Consider the following 22,760-nt stretch of genomic DNA (forward strand, 5'->3'; position numbering starts at 1 on the left):
GGAATTGAAAACAAAGCTGCAGTGAGCTCCCGGGAAGGAGGAAAGAGCTTATGGATGGATTTTTGACCAGAATCACAACATGGAAGGTTGTATCCGAACTCTGAGAGAAAAATCAATAATACTCCTTACATAGAAAGTATTTGGGAAATCGATTCTTTTTCCTTTTAAACATAGATCCTTTTGTCTTAAATATTTGCTCCAAATGAAATTTTTTTCATTATCTGTTGGGATTTAATTATGTAATAGTTAAACAGCTATAATTTTATAGTGAACTATTTTTCTGAGAATGCTTCTGCTACAAATTTTTAGTGACTAAGGAGATACCCAAACTCCCACCCCTACCACCCCCAAATTGGTGAAACTCTCAAACTGCAAAATATGATTTCTGAAGCCAGCAGGAGACTCACTGAACGTTTATACTATGTTTACATTTCAACATGGAGACCTCAAGCTCTCCTTTTTGGAATTACAATGGGAAGGTGGGCCAGACAGCATGAATCATGTGAAATTTAAGGTTCCTGGGAAGGAACTCTTGTTCCTGAAAATATCTCACCCACTTTCTGGTTTATGCCTAAAACTTCATAACGAAAGTTTGCTTTATTTGATGCTGGGTTTTATCACCTGCTCGAAGGCATGTGGTCCTGGGACAGGGAATCCTAATGCTTCCTGCTTAGACAGCTCAGGATGACCCGATGTGTGTTTTCCTTATATTTTCTTGGGTGGCAGGGTGATGTGATTGCAAAACACGTGATCTTATTTGATTCTCATAATCACTGAGTGAGGTGGGTGTTATTGTGTTCTCCATGCGATGTGGAAAAATTGAGAGATTTCTCCCCAAATCACACAGTAAACCAATGGTAGAACCAAGTCTAAGAGTTGTCTCACTCTACAGCAGTCGTAGGAATCATTAACTAAATACTTCCTGAGAGCAAGCTGGATGGGATGGAAAAGGAGAATAGTGAGGGGACAGGGCTAGAGGGGGGACAGGAGAGGGAAGGGGCACAGAAAAGGGAGGAGGACGACCCTCAAGATGCGTCTTTGCCCAGACCACCGACAGGCCCCGGGTTCTCGCTTTCTGGCACGAGGGTCTGAGAGATGGAGCTATGTCTCTGCGTCGAGTCTTCAGGTAACTTTGAGTGTAAGAGGTGGGACTCGAATAGGAATAAACTCAGGGAAGACTTGGGTTTCAGCAAATCAGAAGGACGTATTTCATTCATGTGACCAATACACAAAAGCGCAGACCTCATCCTCAAATAGATGTTTTCAAGTGTGTTTGTTTACATTGAAAATTGAATCTAAGAAAGTTTTCTGGAGGATGAATATAACAATGGATGTATTTAGGTCAACATTCTTAGATGGATGAATTTCCCTATAAAGACTGGAGCAGAGGAAATAGAAAGGAAGGGAGCAAAGCATATAGAAGAAAAGTTACACAGGGATGATAATGAAAGAATCAGGACAGGTATCAACCCTTTTGCTGTAGAAATGGCAGGCCACGGACTAAATCCTAGGAAAGAAAGACAAAAATAATGAGCAGATGGCAGAGAATGATAAAATGGGCTAATGATAATAATATTCATAGATAATGATAGTTACCCTTTGAAAGCAGCAACTGTGTGGCAGGAACATATATTACTGCATTTTCCTCTTAGAGCAATCCACTGAGGTCGGCATTATCCTTATTTTACACAAAACAAAAGGTCAACTGTCTTACCCAAGGTCATACAACCAGTAGACAAGAGCTGGGTTTCAGCCCAGGTCAGCCTGACCCAAAAGCTTTGATCTTTAACCTTTCCCTTTATCTGCCTCACAGTGAGAGGGATGACAGACAGTGAAATAAAATATCAACCATCTTAAAGCTGGTTAAAAAAAATCAAACAAGACAGTCACCTCTAAGAGCTCACAGGACCCCTCAATGAGACACAGAATCAGTAAGGGCCAAGCAAAGAGAGCTCTGGGATGTGGGCAGATTTGGAAGAAAGAACAGATCAAGAGGAAAGTGGCCAGAATGGGAGGAGGGCAAGGATAAGAGACAGGAACCACATGCAGACAGAGAGAAATGGAAAAACCATGGAGGGTTTAGATTAGAGAGACCTAAGGGGAGAGAGATTTCTGAGAGGAACAGGGAGGAAGTGGGCTTTCCTGATCAGCATCTTAAATAACATTTGAAGTTCAAGGGACACCAAATGAAGGATAAAGAGCCTTAGCATTTATGAGATGGTGGGAGAAAACTTAAAATAAAAACGGCCAAAGCAGGTGGAAAAAGACAAGCTAACCAAGACAGTAATATTGCCTGGGGATGATTTCGATGGGCTGCAATTCCTATGAGCATGGAATTGTAGGGAACAGTCATGGGAAATTGGTCCCACTTAGTAGAGAAGATGAAAGACCCTTCAAATAAGACTGCGACAGTGCCATTGTGTTTGTTGTGGAGGAGAGATGTGTGTATCAGCATTCTGGGCATCTGAAGGATTTAAGTGACATAACAACAGGCTAGTTCAAGCATTCATCAAAGACATCTTTTGGGACTTTTTCTAAAAACAGTGATGGCAGTTCTGCTGGAAGCCAGCAGCCACGCACTCCTTCTTGGTACATCTCTGAGAAATCCTGAGCAGCACTGTGATCCATGATCTTCTCCTGTCTCAGCTAATCCCCCTGACAGTGGCATATGCCTGCGCCGGACTGGAAAGATTGACGGCTCCTCGACGTCTCAGTCTAAGACACTGCCAGCGTCCCTGGTTCAGAAGGTCAGAAGCAGTGCGATTAACAGGTGAGGGATTGCAGCAAAGGCAGCTTCCGGATCTCGAAGGAGAATTTTTCACATCTGCCACTTTGGACATTTTTCAAACCCATCCCTCTGTGTATTCCAGGAAGTGCTCACTTGAGCCGGGCTTGCGTCTTCTGGCCTGCATACTGAGCTGTGTAATTGAGGGAACTCAAGCATAGGCAGTTTACGGTTGTATGAATAAGCAAAGTACTCAATATGTGACCTGATTGTTTTCCAAAATGGCACAGTCTCTAGTTTTACTTGTCCTTTTGGAACAGAAGTGGGAGGATGAGACTATGACTGTGAACACATGCAATGGGTATAATTAACCCATTTTATAGAAGCAGATTTTCTAAATTATGTTATGAAGCTCATAAGTTTTTAACACTTTATTTCCCAAGGGAGAAAACAATCATTTTTAAATGAACATATTTTCCCTGATACCAAGAACAAATCCATCTAATTGGTATAAAGCCCACTGCATTATTGATAGAGGGACATTTCTGACTGATTTCCATGGTATGATGGCTAGGGAAAAAACAATTCCTCCCCTAGTGCTGTCATTCTGCTTATCTATCCATAAAATGTTCCATACTCGTCTCTCCCCAGTATGTCCTACAAAAGGAGAAATAGTATTCCTCAGCTTTCTGCAATATCGAGAGCAGCAGGAATCCTTTAAGCTCCCTGCTGCCCCACGGAAGCAGCATCATTGACCCTGCACAAGGGGAGAAGAGCCACAGGGGCATGAAAACTACCAAGGATAGGGGTGTGGGAAGCCAACTGTTTGTATCCAGTGGCGTCCCCAACAGCTCCCCACCAACAAAACCTACACCTGAGGAACAGCGGTGCCGCCACCCCCTTGTCTGACCTCAGGAATCTCTCAATGTGCCACCCAACCCAGGAGGGAAGCTGGCTTCCACAGCCCGCACCTATCAACGCTCCGAGTTTCCCTTTACTGTAATTAAGTGATAGCATTCACTCTGCTGAAAAGTGCTGGTAGGATGGCAACGCTTCCCGTGCAGAGAAAACGCGATTTCCAAGGCACACTGCTGGGACTTAAGATAACCAGGTTGATGGCACTGGCTTCTACACTGCCGCTTTACATAGAGGCCGGGAGCACATGCAAAATAAAATTGAGTAGTTGTGGACATTCTGCACAGAAGCAAGATGAGCAATCTGTAGGTTTTATTTTGGGGTGATTGTAGTCTCCACTTTCAACTCGAATGTGTGACATCAAGGTTTCCCTTTGATCTATCAGTTGTGCCAATGATAAATCTGCAGATAACAATTCTTGGCTCTACTGAACCCCCTGGTTACAGAGGCTACACTCAGGGAAGCTCTAGGAAAAAAATACTTAATGACTTCATTTTTAAAACACTTAGCCCCAGTCTACGAAGGATTTTAGGCAAAGGAGAAGACACTGACACTCTGGGCCAGTGAAGAAGTAATTAGTGATATTAACCTCTGCTAATCCCATAGGATGGTTTTCGTATTTCTTAAAATAAACTTAGAATATGTCAAGCATGCTGAAAAGTATAGAAAATAAAATGATAAGTCCACAATCCAACGTTGTCAAATCCTCGCCATTTGCCATATTTGTTTCAGATCTTTTTACTTTTTAACGAAATTACAGACAGATCTGAAGCCTCTTCAAGTCTTATTTTCTACCAAATTTCCTTCCATGTTTCAGGTCCCCCAGAGAACACTGAGAACTCATTGTTTCTCTAGTCACATAATTTATTTAGTATTTCCTCTGATCAAAAGCAGTTGCAGCTGTGCAGAGAAAACCGACTGCATGGATCCAGCTAAGCCGCTCACTTCCCAATGCCCAGAGTTTTCTTACTGTTAAAATGGAGAGAATTTTTTCTTGCCTACCTCACCAAGTTATATGCTGGTAAAATTAAATACTGGGTGGAGATGCTTTTGGGAAGTCTATCATCAAACACAAACGATAAGATTATTTAGCTTCCTGAGTATCTTCTCAATGGCCAATCAGATTTATTAAAACCTTAATGTTTACCCACCACAAAGAAATAGTGATTAATCCATGCACTGGCCCAACTAATGACAACTTTGGTTGAAATCAAGGATTTCAAGTATTCTGTCCCATCCTTGCTGTACACGAGGCAGGGAGATTCAGATGTCTTCACAGCTGGTTTCAACAGCGGGATCCCAGATGAAAAAAGGAGTCAATGGCTATAAGAAGATAAAAAGTCCTTTTCCTCCAGAGTGTAGTTATAATTAGTAAAAAGACTTAGGATGTCAGAAAGTGCCTAATAATTTCCCTGTTCTTAAGGAGAGAAGAGGAGAAGTAATTGGGGAATTGAACCCAAGTACTAGTTTCCAGATTCTCTGCCTGCTCCCCCAGCTGCCTCTCCTGCACGACTCCATGTTCCGAGGCGACACGAGGTGACACTGGAATTTTAGCAATGTTGGCAACTGCCGTTTTGTCTGGGACCATGACCCGAGTGGGGGACAAGTGGCAATAAAAATGATTAACTGGCCACGTCTCCATTTTGTAGGTCTTATGCGTCTTTATTTTTAAATCTGAGGAAGTCATCTTATTTTTATTAAGAAATGAAATCTCTGTTCCCATTGACTCAGATAAATGGTTAGACTCATTTTCTTGGAAGATGTTATCATCATAGTACCCGGCCTTTAGTCATTTAACAGAGCAGAGTCTAAGATTCTTTGCTGAAAGGAGAACTAAGAAACATGACAAAACCTGATCTGGTCAAGGCTTCCAGGAGGGATGCTGAGAATACAAATTGGATTCCCAGTGAGACACAATGAGCCCAAAACACATGTAGGTATCTTAACAAGAGATAGAATGTTTTAATCCAACATGTTTTGTCATCCACCTTATTCAGAGGTCCAAAATGTGTCTGGGGCACTAACTTATTTTAGAGGTGCGCCTCGCTACGGGCTGAAAGCAAAAACTTTGCACCTTGAGTTCTCTGTGTAGTAGACAACGTTGGAGATGGAAGACAGAAAAGCTGGGGATACTGTTGGATAACAGGGTGCAGGCAGAGCAAGACATTAGCTCTGTGGTGCTTTGAGAGCGTATGTTTTCATTGTTAGAGCTGTTCATCCGACCCAACCACAGCCTATTGGACAGGAAGCATCAGGTCTAGCTGTGGGGAGAAGGAAAATATTGACTCATCTCCATCTTTAATGAAAAGTGTGATATCCACTGGATTCAGGCAAGACTGAAATTAAACGGGCTACTATCAAAGTTTTGTTGGTTTTCTTGTTTTCTCTCAGCAAACAAGTCTATTCCCTGTCTACGCGAAGTCTAAAAATGATGTTCTAAAAATGGTGTTACCCTAAGAATTATCAGTGGGAATAATAATTTCACCACATCAAAATAAAAATCTAACCACTTACATAAAAACACACATACTAGTACTTTCAAAATGGAGATGTGACGAGTTGATTATTCTCCTCACCACTTATAGCCCCCTCCCCACAATACTTCCGCTCTCAGAGGCCCTACATAACAAAAGCCACTCAGCTCCAAAATCTTTCCTGGCACTATTCTTCTCGTAGCTCCTTTATGCTTATTGAATGCCTCAAGCTCTTTCCCACCTCAGGCCCTTTGCATGTCCTGGTCTTTCTGGTTGGGCAGTTCTTGCTCTAGCCCTCACATGGCTAGCTCCTTCTCAGGTAATGTTGCATAGATGCTCAGAGATGTCACCTGGAGCGCTCTGGCTAGAGTAACAACTCTTCCTTCCAAATCACTCTTACATTACCCAGTTTATTCCCCTATGGCACCTCATCCTAGACTGAAACAGTTTTGTCTATGGAATGGCTTATTAACCATTGTTCCCCACCCCCACACAACAGAGGGTGGTTACTGGAGGGAGAGACCTTGTCGGCAGTTTGTTTGTTGCTATGCTTTTTTAATCCGCTGTGTACTCTGTGTTTGTAACAGTGATTAGCAACATGGTAGATGGTCAGTAAGCATTTGTCGAACGAGTGAATTCAATTTCAGACCCTACGTTTACTCTGCTGCCTGTAGATCCTGCTGTACAGACATCACCTTTAGGCTCTACCTTCTCCTACACTGAAGTTACAGCTGAGACAGAAATGACATGGTTGTGTGCCTTTTAAATCAGACTGTTGAAAGAAGCAGCATAAATCCCACTGGAGTCAGCTCCCACATAACTAGCCCTGTGGAGTTTCGTCAGCACTTCACAACAGACGGGCATCTTAGAGACCCACGAGCTCAGGGCGTTCACTTCAGGAGATCGTCAAGTTGGCGCTGAAAACGACTGCTGATGAAATAGCATCTGTACTTAAAATTCAGGATAAGCAGAAAATACAACAAATTCCTGGAAATAAATCTTAAAAATCATGTAGATTTATCACTAAGCCTCAAGGACTGAAAAAATGTCCCTCGGACATCCTCCAAAGAGCTGCAGAGCGTCCTCTGCCCAGAGCTTTTCCAGTGGAAACAGTAGAGGGAGCCGCTGCCCCATGTTACACATTTCTTGAATTTCCGTTTTCACGTAAATTGCTATGCACTGAAATATGACACATTTCAGCCTACTGCTCAATTCTCTACTGCAATAATAAAACAATGCACAAAAACAATACCAGGGAAAAAATAAAAGGAAATCAAGAGCTCTCCTGTAATAGAAAGAAATAATAACACATTTTAAAATCAATGTGGTTTTTAATAAATGCCTTGACAGTGATGATGAATGAGGAGTAAAGCTAATGTCAAATGGGTGGGCTGACGCATACTTTCTTCAATGGCTCATTAGTTAAATTCTCCTGCTTTTCCTCCTGCTCTGCCTCATTTCCAGCTGCCTTCCTCTTTTCTAAAGGAACTAAAACCGAGAATACTTTCAAATAAACTACGGCATTTCAAATCTTGAGACTTTCCAAGTCTCATTATCACAACACATGGCCACTATGTTCCATTGGTTATCTTACTTAGATAACCAGAAGGCTTTAAAGAAACAGAAATTTTTATTAGAAGGTGAGGATAGTAGCTGAGATTTAGAGAATATCCCAACTAATAAAATGCGACAGCTCAGATTATGGATGAACAAGTCCCAGGAGCAAGGAAGAGGCTGTAAATCAGAGGAGAGAAAACACCACTGAATACTTAGATGCGGCTGTTATTGTTGCCTGATTGTGAACAACTCTGTATCTCTTCCTGAGTACACTTACATAGCTAGGATAAGTATTCCATATGCAGAGCATGAGATCTCCCATTTTACTAATTCATTGAAAGACATTCAAATTTTTGTTAACTGGATTTGGGGAAATTTGTAAAAGGAAGAAAATATGTTAGTTCAATTATGGATTCAAGATGATCTCTTCTATCCACAATACTGTACATGTGAATGGATGTCCAGAACAGTAGTAATGGATCTAAGCTACACTTAGATAGAGCTTTACATTTATAAGAAAGTTCTTTCACTTACACGGCATTTAATCTTCCCAGGAACTGTGGGAAGTAGATGAGGCAGGTACTTTCACTGCAAATTTACAGAGAAGGAAAGTGAGACACAGACATGTCAAATGAACTGTTGGAGGACAGGCCAGTGAGGAGAAGGATTAGGTTGCTCAGTCTTCTCACACCACCCCTCTGTCTGAGGTACTATAGTGCCGGGAATTACCATGGAAACATCAGACCAGGTTCTGCCTATGATGGTTAAGTAAGGCTGATCCTAGTCAAACTGTAAACCAGGAGTTGGTCGTTCACACCTGTGAGCTGGTAGAGTAAAGGTGGGTTTGGGGGTCAGTTCCTGGCTCCCCCACTTATACCTGTGTGATCTCGGGCAGACTACTGCATGTTACTAAGCATCCTCTACACGGTTACAAAATGAGGATAACTTCTCCTTCTCACAACAGCCGTGACGGTACCTGAGGCGGAGGCAGTGGAGTACCTGGGGCACACTACTGCCATCATGAACCCTCCCTACCCATCCCTCTCTTCCGAACTGTTGCCTCAGGGGCTGGTGGGATTTCCTTCCCCACGGAGATGCTGAGTGCTCTCGTGCTTCCTCTCTGAAGAGCAGCTCTCAGTCACAACCTTGGAGGATTTGCAGGTACTATCAATCCAAGACATCTCTACTTAACGGTTTCCCTCAGCGAAGAACATTCACTCAAGACAAGACGGCAGATGCTACTTGGGGGAATTTGGGAGCTTTTTCCTTTGTGTAGGTGAGATCGGCTCTGATTGTTAGGAAATCTGACCCAATATTTTATAAAAAAACAAAACCAGTTTTGTTCATCACAAAGGGATGTGACTGGTTCTGTTAACCAGTTTAATTGCTACTCAATTACAAGCATCCCAATTAAGATATAATTTCATTATATGCAGATTACATGTGGGTAAATTTCAACTAAAGATTTCCCCCAAAGAGAGGAAAAAATGCTATTGAATATGGGAGCTAAATTGGAGGAACATGTATGACTTTGATGAAACTGATTCATAAAGACAATTTAATAACATTAGTTCAATAGATCTACTTTTAGTAAATATTCCATTTTTTTCCCTAGGAAATACACTCTTTCATGAGGAAAAAATTTATCCTTCCATAAATAAATATATATTTTGCATATACTTACACACACAAAATGGAAAGTTGTGGGAGATTGTTCTTTGTAAACAACTTATCTTTTCGGTACAAATGTTTCTTAAGAAAGTGAGAAAATATAAATTTGGCTTCAGAATAAAGAATCACAAGCAGAAGGAGTCAAACAATTAAAAGATTTTCATCAATCCTTCTGTCTGATTTAGGGAACATCTCTAAAGCACTGAAGGGAAGAGATTTTCTTGGAGAAACTGAGTAAAATATGCTGTTATCAAAGGATTCAAGCCTCCTGATAACGCCTATTCCTTGTTCTTCTCAATCCCTCTAATCAGAATAAAATTTTCCCCTTAATTTTTCTAGAGGTTAATTGGTCACACATATATGCTAAAATAATACAAACCATTCACTCATTTGAAGGAAATTACGTTATTTGATTACTGTTTGATGAGAGATAAAATTAATATTTTTAAATGTTCCACATTGTAAGAAATTCCAACATGTGCTTTAGGAATCTCACATGCCAGCCAACCACTGTCTCCCCATCTCAGGCTGGCTTTAGCCCCACTGATGTTTCCTTCTTTCTCTTATTACCTTCCTTCCTGCTGCGAAGCAGGGCTCATCTCACATAGATTACAATGTTGAAAAATACAAACAAATGAAAAACACCAACATTTTGATCTAAAAATGTCCATAGGTAAAGGGAGATGTCTCTTAAGCTATCTAAATTGTAATAAAATACAAATAGCTCCATGGGACCGCCAAAACGATGAAAGATGCTCTGTCGATACTGTAAAAACAGTAGATACTGTGACAGCGGCAGGAATCTTGCCCACTCTCCACATGTCGACTCCACTGTGCCACGGGAGTGACCTGCGACGAAATCCTGCCATGGACTCTCCATTTAGAACTCTTCACAGATTTTTGTAGCGTAGCTGGACTTGTGGGGCTTCACACATCATCTGCCAGGACCCCCAGGCTTGACTTGTCAGCGCTGTGTCAGAAGGGCCTGGTCTGCCGGCCCCACTCCCCACTGGTTCAGTACTCTCTGCTCTCTGCTTTCATTCTGCCTGCTTTCCTGACAGCACTCCGTAGCCTGCTTCCTCCTTCCTCTCTATTTACTTTACTGGACAACCTGCTCAACCTTTTTTTTAACAGCTTTATTGAGGTAAAATTGATATACAAAGAGCTGCATATATTTAACGTGTGCAATTTGATGGGTCTGGACACAGGCAAACACCATGACACCATCACCACCATCAAGGTAACTGACATATCCCTTAGTGTATTGTGTGTGTGTGTGTGGTAAGAACACCTACCCTGAGATCTACCCTCTTAACACATTTTGAAGTGCACAGTATTGTGTTGTTAACTATGGGCCCCATGTTGCACAGTAGATCTCTAGAACTCACTCATCTTGCATAACTGAAATTTACACTCATTGAATAACAACCCCCCCACCTGCTTCCGCAGGCCCTGGCATCCACTATTGTGTTCTCTGCTTCTATGAGTTTGGCTATTTTAGCAATCCTAGATAAGCGGAATCGTGCAGTCTTTGTGCTTCTGTGACTGGCTTATTTCACTTGGCACAATGCCCTCCAGCTCATCCATGTTGTTGTACCTGGCAGGAATTCCTTCTTTTTTTAATGCTCAACCTTTATGTTTCAGTGTCACTTCCTGAAGGAAACCACCCCAACACCGTCTCTTCTAAATTCTCTTCCTCTGTTCACAGTTCTGTGAACTAAACTTGAATTCCCAGAGGGCAAGGACAATATCTTTATTCATTTTTGCAAGCCCAGCTCCTCATGGAGTGTTAGCACAGAGCAGGCCTTAAATAAATGCTTGTGAAATTGTTAAATAATGTGAATTAGGAGCAGTTTAATTTTTTAAATAAGCTCATTTTCTTAAAATGTTAGTTAATATGATCTTGAAAGGACTGATTTTTGAAGAACTCTGCTCATTTCTAGCCATTTGGGAAACAATAGTCCTCATGCTAAAGCACATTACATTTAGAATAATTAAACATGAAGGAGACCGAAAAATGTGGGGAGCTGGTTGTTTTACCTTCCTTTTCATTGCTGCCCCTAACTTGTTCCCGTCAGTATGAGCGGGTGCTCTGTAGGACATCTGCAGCGGGCTGGGACGCTCCTCATCAACGCCACCTGCCACGTGAACAACTTCAAAATTCCAAAAGCTGGTGCGAACTGCACCCCAAGATAAAGTTTTGATAATACTTGTGGTAGAGAAGAGATACTTTAGTTAACCAGAGGAGTTATCCCAGAATAAAAACGACGAAGAGTTTCCATAAACCACAATCCTTAAACAGAAAATGAGCTGATGCTATAGTCTAATACTTTCCCTTTTTAAACAAAAGCTGGCCTATGAATAGAAACCTTCTTTTGTATAGACTTTTTCCCCTTCTTTTTGTAGTCTCACAAATTGGCATTTTATTATATTACAAAAGAGAATAAACCACTTTTCTTTTAAAAACCATGTCCTCAGTATTTAATGAATACTGTGTAACAGACCCACAACTAGGTTTAAATTCTAAATCTAACACTTGAAATAAAATAAGTACCTCTTTCCCCCAAAGACTCAGGCAATAGATCAAAACCTGTGGAATTGAATATTATAAATTCTTTCATATAGTCACATATTTCTTAATCTTCTAAATTCTTCAGTAAACTCATTTGATCTATAGTTGAGAACTCGTTCCAGGATTTGCTGTAATCCTCTTCTCTCCTAGACATTTGGCAAGCTTGTCATAAAGGCCTTCATCATTCAAATTCCTCCTCTGAGACAACCATTATCCTGCCTTGAAAGCGGCATCATACATTTAGAAAACTACATGAAGGTCTAGTCTTGCCTGTTAGCATTCACTAGCCTTTCTTCTTTACAGCACAAGACAGTTATTGAAGATCCTACAATGTGTTCTCTGGTTTTTCTCTGCCAGAAAATTTGGAATAAACATCAACAAGACTCATTCCTTTAAAGACTGGGTTTCAGAATGCCCAATTTATGCCTCTTTTTCCCCCACTTCATAATATCAGTTGACACCAGTACATTTCTAAGAGAGCGATTCACTTGAATGGCTAAAGTGGATGGAATGAGATCAACCATGGGACAGCAATCATGTGCATTTTTGGCTATGACCACACCCTAAGTGAGTCCCAAGGTGCTAGGTCTGGAGTCCTCTGGTGGTGGTTCTGGTCTTTAGAAAGACATACTTTCTGGTCTTCATTTTCTCATCTACAAAATATGTTCATTCGTTTACTCATTTATTAAATCATTAATAATCACATGCTATATGCCAGAAACTGTGCTAGGCAATGATGACAAAATAAAGGTTCAAAAATAAATTCACAGTGCCATGGGCAGACGGGTAAGGCACAGAACAGTTAGGAAAAACGTGCTGTATCTGTAGGAGGCATGAGATTATAGGACCACGGAGGGTGGCGCCTCACGTGCTGGGAGCACTGGCGGAGGCCGTGTGGAAGAACCAAGGTCTGAGCTGAGTCATGCAGAGAGAGGAAAGCCTCCCTGGGCCTCCCAGAGAACATCCACAAGCACGGCATCTTGAGATAGCAAAGGAAGATACACTAAGATCACAAGAGAAGGAGGAGCACAGGCAGGATGGGGCCAAGAAAAAAGGGCCTAGAATGGTATGCAGAAGATGTGGAAGCCATCTTGAAGGAAAAAGAAGCCAGTAAAGCCAAACAGCTACTCTTTCAAGCTGAAGAGTCACATGGTCAGAGTCCTTTATAACTGTTACTTATAGATGGTAGAGGCAATGAGACCAGCTCTGAGATGGCTACAAAAATATAGATACAAATTGACAAGGGCTAAACTAAGGCCATGGCAATGAGGAAAGAGAAGAGGAAGTGGACTCGTGAGCTACTGGGATGTAGAAGTGATATGATTTAGGAACTATGTGGATGTGGAGGATGAGGGAGAGAACAAAATTCTAGCATTATTTTTTGAGTTTAGTTTTGGACGTGCTACTTCTGTAGTATGTACGTAGGAGACCTCCAAGTGGAGCTGCTGAGCAGGCCGTGGACGTAAGAGGCTAGAACTCAGGAGGGAGGTCTGGGTTGGAATAAAAGACTGAGAATCTCTAATCCAAGCAAACATGCAGATAGGGGAAGAAGGAACATTGTTAATGAAGGAGACAGAAAAGGATGGCCCCAGACGGAGGAGAAAAAAGCCATGTCACTAAACCAAGAGAACGGAGTTTCAAGGAGAGCAGACAACAGTGTAAATTCCTGTAGAGCAGTGAAATAAGATCAAGCATGAACAGTGCCCGGGGAAGCTCCTGCCTCAGAGATCGTTGGTCACCACAGACGGTGCAGTGTCTGTGGAGGAGCTTGGACACAAACCAGACTCTAGTGGGTTGAAGAGTTAGCAAAACCGTAAGAAATGGATATGTTTTCTAGAGGGTTGGGGCAAAGGAAAAGACCAGCTAACTGGCTGGAAGATCTTTACAGCTCTCTTTAGCCACAATGTCCTGTGAATTCTGCTGACAAAACAATCGTATCCCGAAGAGTGGGCCTACTTCCCCAGATGACTAGCTTACTACCAGCCTGTTAGGAAACTGAGCAGTTGGAGTCAGGTAGGTTCAGAACAGGACTCATGTGTTTGGAGTCTTGGCTTGGTGCTCACGTTACACCGGCGTTCCTGCCGGTGTAATAAAGAAGTGGGTGAGGTGTGTGGACAGCTAGCAGCCTCCCTTACCTCTTGGTTTGTGTGGTGGAGGGAGGTGCAGGGAATATAGCCATTTTAAACAGTAGAGAGATGGAAATTATTATCCCTAGGGGAGTAAAATAACCCTTAGATAAACATACAGAAATAAAGAGAGACTCGTAAAAAAGGAACAGTGATCTGATTGTTTACTCACAGGTGGTCCTGGGGGCCCTGGTTTTCCTGGAGGACCTGGTTTTCCTCGTCTTCCCTTGAAACCAGAGAGAAACAGACAATAAATACTGTGATTCCATTTTATTTTAAGAGGAGGCAATATCAAATGGCAATTTTAAAGACAACAAAAATTAACAAAAAGTTGAAAAACAATTCCCAGTCCACATGACCTTTAAATATCAATAAAATCTAAGAGCTATGGGCCAAATCTTAACCAAGTGAGAAAAATCATTCCTGGAATGAATAAATCTAGAATAAATACAATTAGCAGCCCTTTAAATCCTGTCTAGCCTGATACTCGAGTAAAGTAACATAAAGTATCTGAAAGATGTCTACTACTGGCAATTTTTCCAATGATGTGTGGTTTCAGATGCAACAATACACACATTTGTCATCTTAAATTGGTGTTTCTCAGGGTGATCTGAATGCTAATTTTATAGCAGTTACCTGAGGGTGAGATTGGGTGTTAAAAATGCATATTCCTGGCCTCCATCCTAGACTTACTGGTTTAGAATCTCCAGGGAAGAGAGCTATGAATCTACATTTTTAAAACCATTTCATGTAATTCTTATGCTCATTAAAGTTTGAGAAGCACTTCCCTGAGCCGTATAAAGCACGTTAACTAGCTCTTTTCTTCCCGTTGGATGGTTAAGCTGTTTTATAAGTGAACTAAAATATATACTCCTTGCTCGCTAATCTTCATTATTGCAACTGAATGGTAACTCTCCCAAGTTCACAACTGGCTAAATTCCAATTGCAAGAGTTAGAAAAATAAGACTGTGCTAACATCTCCAAGTAACTGTGTATCTAACATCGTTTAAAGAGCAGTTATTTATTATAAACTTATTTCATTAATATTTTTCCCCCTCTAATAGAAGGAAGCAGGGTTAGGTATCGGAAGCACACATTTTGAATGAGAAGCATTTCTGAGCAGGTTTTCTAAACTCAATCACTCTATTTCATTGCTACTAATAACTTTATTACCATATTGGTAGTAATATTAATACCTATCAAGGCTTGTTGCTATTGAAATAGTGAAAGTATTGGATTGACCTTTCAATGCTTTTTTGGGAGAGTTGTAAGCTTAAACACAGAAAAGCCCATTACATTCGCTAATTTTCTTGCTCTGAAAGTGTCAGGCACTTGCTTGATCTCTCTGGTTTTCATCTGGGTTTGGAGTCGGGTAGGAGTCCAATGCCAGCTGAACCAGCAGGCAAGCTTTGGGAGGTAAGCAAGCACATACTACATTGCGTTTGGGTGGGAAATGGACCATTGCTGCTGAAGGCAAGTTAAGTGCACACCATCAAGACTTTGCACAAAAACAGCTGCTGCTTTCACAAATAATCCTAGCTAATATCTACAGAACAGATTTTTAAAAATTTTATTAAAAACAGACATATAATTAGTGGTGTTTTCATGTACCATCTGTGTTAGAGATCTGAACCTTGGAGTTCCCTTTAGGGATGGTAAGACTGGAATGAATATATAAATTAATATTCTGCAAGCCTAATAAAAGTTATACACAAGTATGTTATTATCTAGTTTTGCAGTTGACACATTCTGAAAATCAACATATTAGATCTTTTAGTAAATATAAGTCAATTAGACCCTGAGGATTAATCAACGGTAAAAAGTTTACTTTGAAAGTGGAAGTGGTGTAATTTATTAATTCACAAGAGCACAAAGAAACAAAATCAATGGCATTGAAGCAGGTGGTTGGTTCTTTCCTTTAGGCTGAGGTAAGTTAAAACCATAGGATCAACTTTTGTGTGTATTGTTCTTTCTTTAAAGGATATTGTATATATTTGGGCAGGAAGTGGGGGAAATGAGGCTGACTATTGATCAACCTTTATCACAGAGTTAATGTTTAAGACAAACCAAATGTCAAATATTGGAACATAACATTGGCAAATCAAGTTGAGGAGTCAAAGGCAGTCACATTTCATACGGTACGGGCAAGCATCCAAATTCTTGCCTTTCACTGCTGATGGACACGCTCGTTTAGGTCAGCCTTGCAGTGTCAGGTGTACTGATGTGTGTGCTGGAAGCGTGCAGCGGAATGCTGATTGCGTTGGTACCCTTGCTAAAGGTATATCTGCAGGTAAAGTACTTTTAGGGTTGTTAAATTATTGGAACATATTGTGTGCAGATAACTTCAGCTGGCACGTATTTTCAGTTTAAACATGGTTTCTAGGCTTGAGTTTCTAGTAACACCCTAATGATCTAATGATTTCACCCATTTGAATAAGTTTTTACTATGTGCTTTACAAGCAACAGTCACCATTGTCTTAGCCACACCGCCATATGTACCTTAAGTATATTTGGACTCAGGACTTTATCTTCAGTCCTAAGTGTTGATGACCTGGAGAGGGAGCTCCGACAGGACCCAGCAGAGGGTGAATGGATGAAAATCAGGAGTGGAGGCTCCAGAACGTAAGGGGCCACAGTTTCTATCGGTGTGGTAGTTCCAGCCACTCCCTCACATCACCTTTCTTCCCTCCAAGGAGCCCCAGGAATTACCTCCCCAGTCTTCCTCCCCCCATTCAAGGCCCCCAGCTGCACCAGATACTGTCTCACATTCTCCTATTCCTCCAAAAGATCTTTTCCCTTTCACTTAAAAGCATTAAGGAAAGGTAAAAGCCTACCTAAGAGACAACAGCAGATTTTTGGTAGGATGAATTTTATTATTCAAGTCAGGATAATTTGAGGAATATTTTATTATTAACAATTACGCCAAGACAAGAGGCAGAAATCACAACTCTCATCCCGGGACTAAAACTAGATTCTTTCATTTTCTCTGAGGAAAGTGCGGTCTGTGAATCTTGATTCTGTCCTCGCAGGGCTCCGGGGAATGATATGAAGACACCTGGGCCATGAGGGGCAGGGGATGTGGATGGTGGTCCAGGGGTCCCTGGGGCTTCCCGGGGGAGGAAGCATCACACAGGTGCTTCTCCTCTTCTGTCTCCTTTCATTTCAGTGCCTTCAGTGCAGGGCTCCCTCTGGACCCACTGTAAGGTGAGACCAAAAGTGGGGACTTGGATGTGGCTGGGGAGAAAAATCCTGGCAGATAACAGACAGATGCTGAACTGGGATTGCTTTCCTGCTTAGGAAGCCTCTTCCCAGGTGGCCATTTTTTCATAAGCAACTCTGATAACCTGGAGTCTGGCTGAATCTCCAAATGGATCAGACCTGCTGTTCCAGCATAATTACAAGTGGGTTAATCCAACACTTCTCTGAAAACCAGAGAATAAAGCACAAAACATAGATTTACCATGTCACGTTGCCCTGGAAACCTCAAAGCGCTCAACACGTAAGTTTCTCATTCAGCAATAGTGTAAAGATTACTAGACGGCAGTTCAGCTATTTGTCTAACGGGTTTAAGCCAGTGGCGCTCAAACCTGATCGTGCATCAGCGTCATTGGGAGGCTGATTAAAACAGTGCTGTTCCACTTGCAGAGTTTCTGACTCAGCAGGTCTGGAGTGGGGCCTCAAAATTCGCATTTCCAACAAGTTCCCAGCCATGCTGATGCCACTGGCCTGGAGACGACACTTCAAGAACCTCTGCTCAAATCTCAAGCTCTTATTTCACAGTTAAAGTCAGGCAATCCTGTAGAGCCCCTAATGTCCTGTAAACCTTGTAGCTCAGAACAAAAGAGCTCAACTGGCTTCGTAATCATGTGGAAATTTGAGAATAAAAAGCCCATGGTCAAGTTCAGGAGCACTAGGGGACAGCCTGGTGGGGTAGTGGTTAAGTTTGCTCACTCTGCTTTGGCGGCTGGGGGTTCATCAGTCAGATCCTGGGCACAGACCTGTACACCACTCATCAAGCCATGCTGTGGTGGCATCCTACATAGAAGAAGTAGAGGGACTTACAACCAGGATACACAGCTATGTACTTGGGCTTTGGGGAGGAAAAAAAAAAGAGGAAGATTGGCAACAGATGTTACCTTAGGGCCAATCTTCCTCACCAAAAAGAAAAAAAAATGTTGTTCAGGAGGACCTAAACTGGATCTAGCTTTTTCTCTCATGGGAAATTTTTGCGTCAAGATTTCATTGCTGCAAAATTGGTACTTACACTCTGCAACAGGTTTGTTAAGGATTAAAAAAAGAGATCATATGTACAATTCCTACCACACACACCCATTAGGATGGCTATTTTCAAAAAACAGAAAATAAGTGTTGGTGAGGATATGGAGAAACTGAAACACTTGTGCAGTGTTGGTGAGACTGTAAAATGGTGCAACTGCTTTGGAAAACACTCTTCAGGTTCTTAAAAAACTTAAAAGTAGAACTACCATACGATCCAGAAATCCCACTTCTAGGTACACCATCCAAAAGAATTTAAAGTAGGGTCATGAAGAGATATCTGCATGCCCATGTTCACAACGGCACTGTTCAGATAGGCAAGAGGTGGAACCAATCCAAACGTCAATTAACAGATAAATGGATAAACAAAATGTAGTATACACATACAATGGAATATTACCTAGCCTTAAAAAAGGGAAAAATATGCTAACATGCTACAACATGGATGATCTTTGATGACACTATGCTAATGGAAATAAGCATAGTGAAACAAGTCACTACAAGACAAATACTGTATGATTCCACTTATATGAGGTACTTAGAGTGGTCCAATTTATAGAAACAGAAAGCAGAATGGTGACTACCAGGGGCTGGGGAGCAGGGACAAGGGGGAGCTGTTGTTTAATGGGTGTAGAGTTTTGGTTTTGTAAGATGAAAAGGTTCTGGAAAGGTGTTTCACAATGAGTGAATATACTTGATACCACTGAACTTGAAAATGGTTAAGCTGATAGATTTTATGTTGTGTGTTTTTTATCACAACTAAAACAACAACACTCTTACCACAATGTCCAATATCTGGTGATAGTAAATGTTAGTGCCTTTCCTTCCTGGCCTTCTACCATCCTCTATCCAATTCTCCATTTTTTTTCATTTAAAAATGTTTGAGAAGAAATCAAGAAAACCTTCTAAAATATGTACTGTGCATCAGTTAAAAAATGTAGCAACTCAACTATATATATGGAATTTTTGCATCTAAAATAACAATCAAGACGCTCATTAAGAGTAGAAACAGAAAAAATAAATCATGGGTCATTCACACAATGGAAAACTATATAGTCATGAAAATGAACAGAGTACAACTCCATGCACCAATATGGATGAATCCTGCAAACATAATGTTGATCAATTTACATGAGGAATAAAAACAGGTGAAACTGATCTATGCTGTTGGAAGTTGTAATAGGTGAACGAGCAGGAGTGGGGAGAGTCTGAAAGAGAGCATGAGAGGGCTTTGTGGGGTTGGCAATGCGATGTTCTGTTTCCTGAAACCGTGTGCTGGTTATGTGGGTGTGCTGTTTGTGAAAAGTCATCAAGCTGTGTCCGCTTTTCTGAATGTACATTATGTTTCAACAAAAATTTCAAGAAACGAAGCCAGGAGATTTCCACAATGGAATGGTTTTATTTGAATTATATGATGACTTCACCCATCTGCATTTGCTGTGTGCAAGGCCACAGAGGGTCACTATTGTAAGGAAGAAAGAAAAACCCGAGGCTATTTAAATGAATGACATCTATAAATTTTCAACAGTAAAAGTAACTCGATGCTTCCAGGATGACTTGCAGTATGAGAGCACGTGTGTCTTAAATTAGCCCCTTGATTTATAAACACTTGGCCCTCTTGCAGCGTTAAGAAGGGAAGAATGCCAATAATGGACCACTGGTACTTATCTGACAGATGGTTTTTGTTTCTGATGAGGAGGAGGATGATGAAGACAAGGTTATAGCAGTACTCGGACTTAAATAAAGGTTGGTATGCAGACCCCAAACCCACAGAGGAGACATGTGTGTAAGTAGTCTCTCTAAATGCCAGGTCTCGCTAATACAGCTGGCTCCTCTCAAACATTTCCCTGTTCCCGTGTGTGTATTTAGCACACTCTTAGGCATCAGCTCAGCCTGAACAAGGCATCAAGGAAATGTCAAGGAAGAGGAGACAGGGCTTGACTGGCACCCACAACTGTGAAGGAGGTGTGAATTACACAGGAAAACATTGCCCAACTATCTGGGAAGTTTAGATTTCTTTTTTTACATTGTGAACGGAAGTAAGATTTATAACTGATGTTGTAAAAAGTTACCACATTTTGAGATCAATGATACATGAAAAAGTGGGAATGGAATACTTTGTGAGCAATGCATAATAGCTTAAGTGCATTTTATTTCTTAACAGACATTTACAAATACATCTATGACAGCAACAACACTAGTCATAATGGTCTCATTATTTCAGGGAGCAGACAAGTGGCTCTCGTAAGGACATGGGAAGAGGATGTAATGCCGCATGAACAAACGATCTGAAATAGGTTTAGAGCTGAGGAAAGCTCCATATTATGATGCTCTTCTCAACACTGCCTTCCTCAGGTAGGTTGGCATCTTAAAGTTTCTAAATCATTCCACAATTTCCCCATCTCTCTGTCCCTTTCCTTTCTTTTCCCTCGATAGTCTCTGCCGGTAACTAACGTGGCTTTTCAAAACAAGTTAGAAGTTGTGAAATTATTATCTAAACCCCGGCAGCTACAATTGAATAAATGATAACTCTTCATCCAAACATTGGGCTGGGCCAAACGGCCTGGTCCATTGTCAGTAACGCTTCAGTCACAGTGTAGGATTCCTGTTAAGTTATCATGTTGATACTAATTTGGTCATGAAAATAAGTATATCAAGGTCCTACCTCTTAACCCCTTCTGACTGGATGTACCCAACCATCAACATTTCCTCTTGTGCCCTGAGCTGTCTATGTTACACTAGGAAGCAGAAGAAAGATCTATGACTAATGATTATGAAAATGGCTACCATTTATCAAATGCTTGCCATGGTCCAGGCATTGAGTGCTAAGCACTAACTTACATTATTTCATTTAATTCTTTCGGAATTACTGTGGGTGGGTGGTGCTGTTCCCTTCTTACAGAGAAAGAAAGGTTAAACATCTAGCTCCAAATCACTCCTGCCTTTACTCATGGGGCCAAAACTTAAATCCAAGTGTATCTGATCCTAAGACCCATAATCCTTGGGTGTAAGGTTTCCTTGCTGGGTATCCCCATCATTCACAATTTAGGTTACTTTGCTGCTGTATTTGTCGAGGTTCTCTTGTTTTCTCCCAACCAAACCAGATTTTTAAATGTCCCATTTGCTGACTGTTTTGCCTTTTGGAATTTGGGTCTTCCTAGTTCTTGCCTGCTTACCCTGCCTCAGAATCCACCCTGCCTTCTGCAGGCCTGCCAACACACCAACCACATCCTTCCATTTAGATCTCTCTGGACTCCTGATTTCCTTGCCAACCAGCAACTTTCTCAGTCCCAATTTCTGGCTCTATTTTCTCTGCCCACCATTGCCAGTCTCTGCCAAGACACTCGATTGGTCTCGGTATCATGGATCATGGGTGGAGCAGCGGTGGGATGCGGCTAAACAATTTCTTCAACATGCTGTGATGTATTTTAGCATCCTTGTGCCACATTAAGAGAGTGGCTGCTGGAAGTGCAGTGTGGAATGTTCTTTCATGCATATTGGGAAATTCACAGCAAGCATGCTCCCAGACTGGAGAAGGGGAGTCAGGGTTCCCACACTGCCTTCCTTGTCTGAGAATTATGCCACCAGCCTTGCACTTCTCCAAGCACAACAAATGCAGAATTTTATCTTTCATTTTTATTAAGGAAATGTTATATTTTTAGATTTAGAGTAGATAAACTCAACATGCAGAGGGACAAATAATAAATCAACAGTGTCTTATTTCACAGAAATGTTAAAAGGAAAACAACGTGTTGAGGCCTCTCCACAAACTTCAGACGGGTCAGAGTCTGGGCCAGTGCACCATGAACGAACACAGACTTCCCAGCCAGCACCGGACAGAGGAATCACGAATGACATTTTATATCTTGATTTCAACTAAGTAAAGTTACAGAGGATATATTTTCAGCATTTTTGAGTGACCTACCTTAAAAGATGAAATGTACCCCGAAGGGGTGGAATTTTAGAACTGCATTTTCAATGTGAAGTGTGAACTGAGTAGCACCGAATAAATTCATAGGAACACACTTTGCGGTTATTCAATAACTGCCTGGTGAATGAAGAGAATTCCAGAGGACCCATAAGACAAAACTAGAAAGATCACTCAATTTTGAAACGAAAGAATTTTCAGTGCATAATTCTCAATTCATCAAGGTGAATTTAATGGATTAAATTGCATTTGGATATTTAAATGCTGACTCCAGAATCAAACCCTATCAAAACGATGAGTAAATTTATTCAGCAAAAATTGACTGCGTTTTGTGTACTGTCCTGGGGGAAATACATTAAGTTGACTAAAACCTGGATATTGCCTTCAGGGAAGAAGAGGACGGACAGTCCGTCTCGAATCTATCTATCCAAAGACTTGGATAGACTAGTTCATTTGGTTATGTAGACTAATTCATTTGGTTACGTAGATAGTTCATTTGGTCACGTAGACTTGTTCA

General features: G+C 41.3%; 1 protein-coding gene across 1 annotated transcript in view; it reads right to left on the reverse strand.

Annotated features, from left to right (window-relative positions):
* Positions 1 to 22,760, reverse strand: part of COL19A1 (collagen type XIX alpha 1 chain) — a 304,996-nt gene that overhangs the window by 83,811 nt on the left and 198,425 nt on the right. Inside the window, exon 17 of the mRNA XM_046638990.1 lies at positions 14,213 to 14,266. Within this exon, the coding sequence (XP_046494946.1) occupies positions 14,213 to 14,266 (54 nt within the window). The remainder of the gene's footprint in view (positions 1 to 14,212; positions 14,267 to 22,760) is intronic.

The sequence above is a fragment of the Equus quagga genome, chromosome 15 (genome assembly GCF_021613505.1).
Source record: "Equus quagga isolate Etosha38 chromosome 15, UCLA_HA_Equagga_1.0, whole genome shotgun sequence".
In the NCBI taxonomy this organism is placed as follows: Eukaryota; Metazoa; Chordata; class Mammalia; order Perissodactyla; family Equidae; genus Equus; species Equus quagga.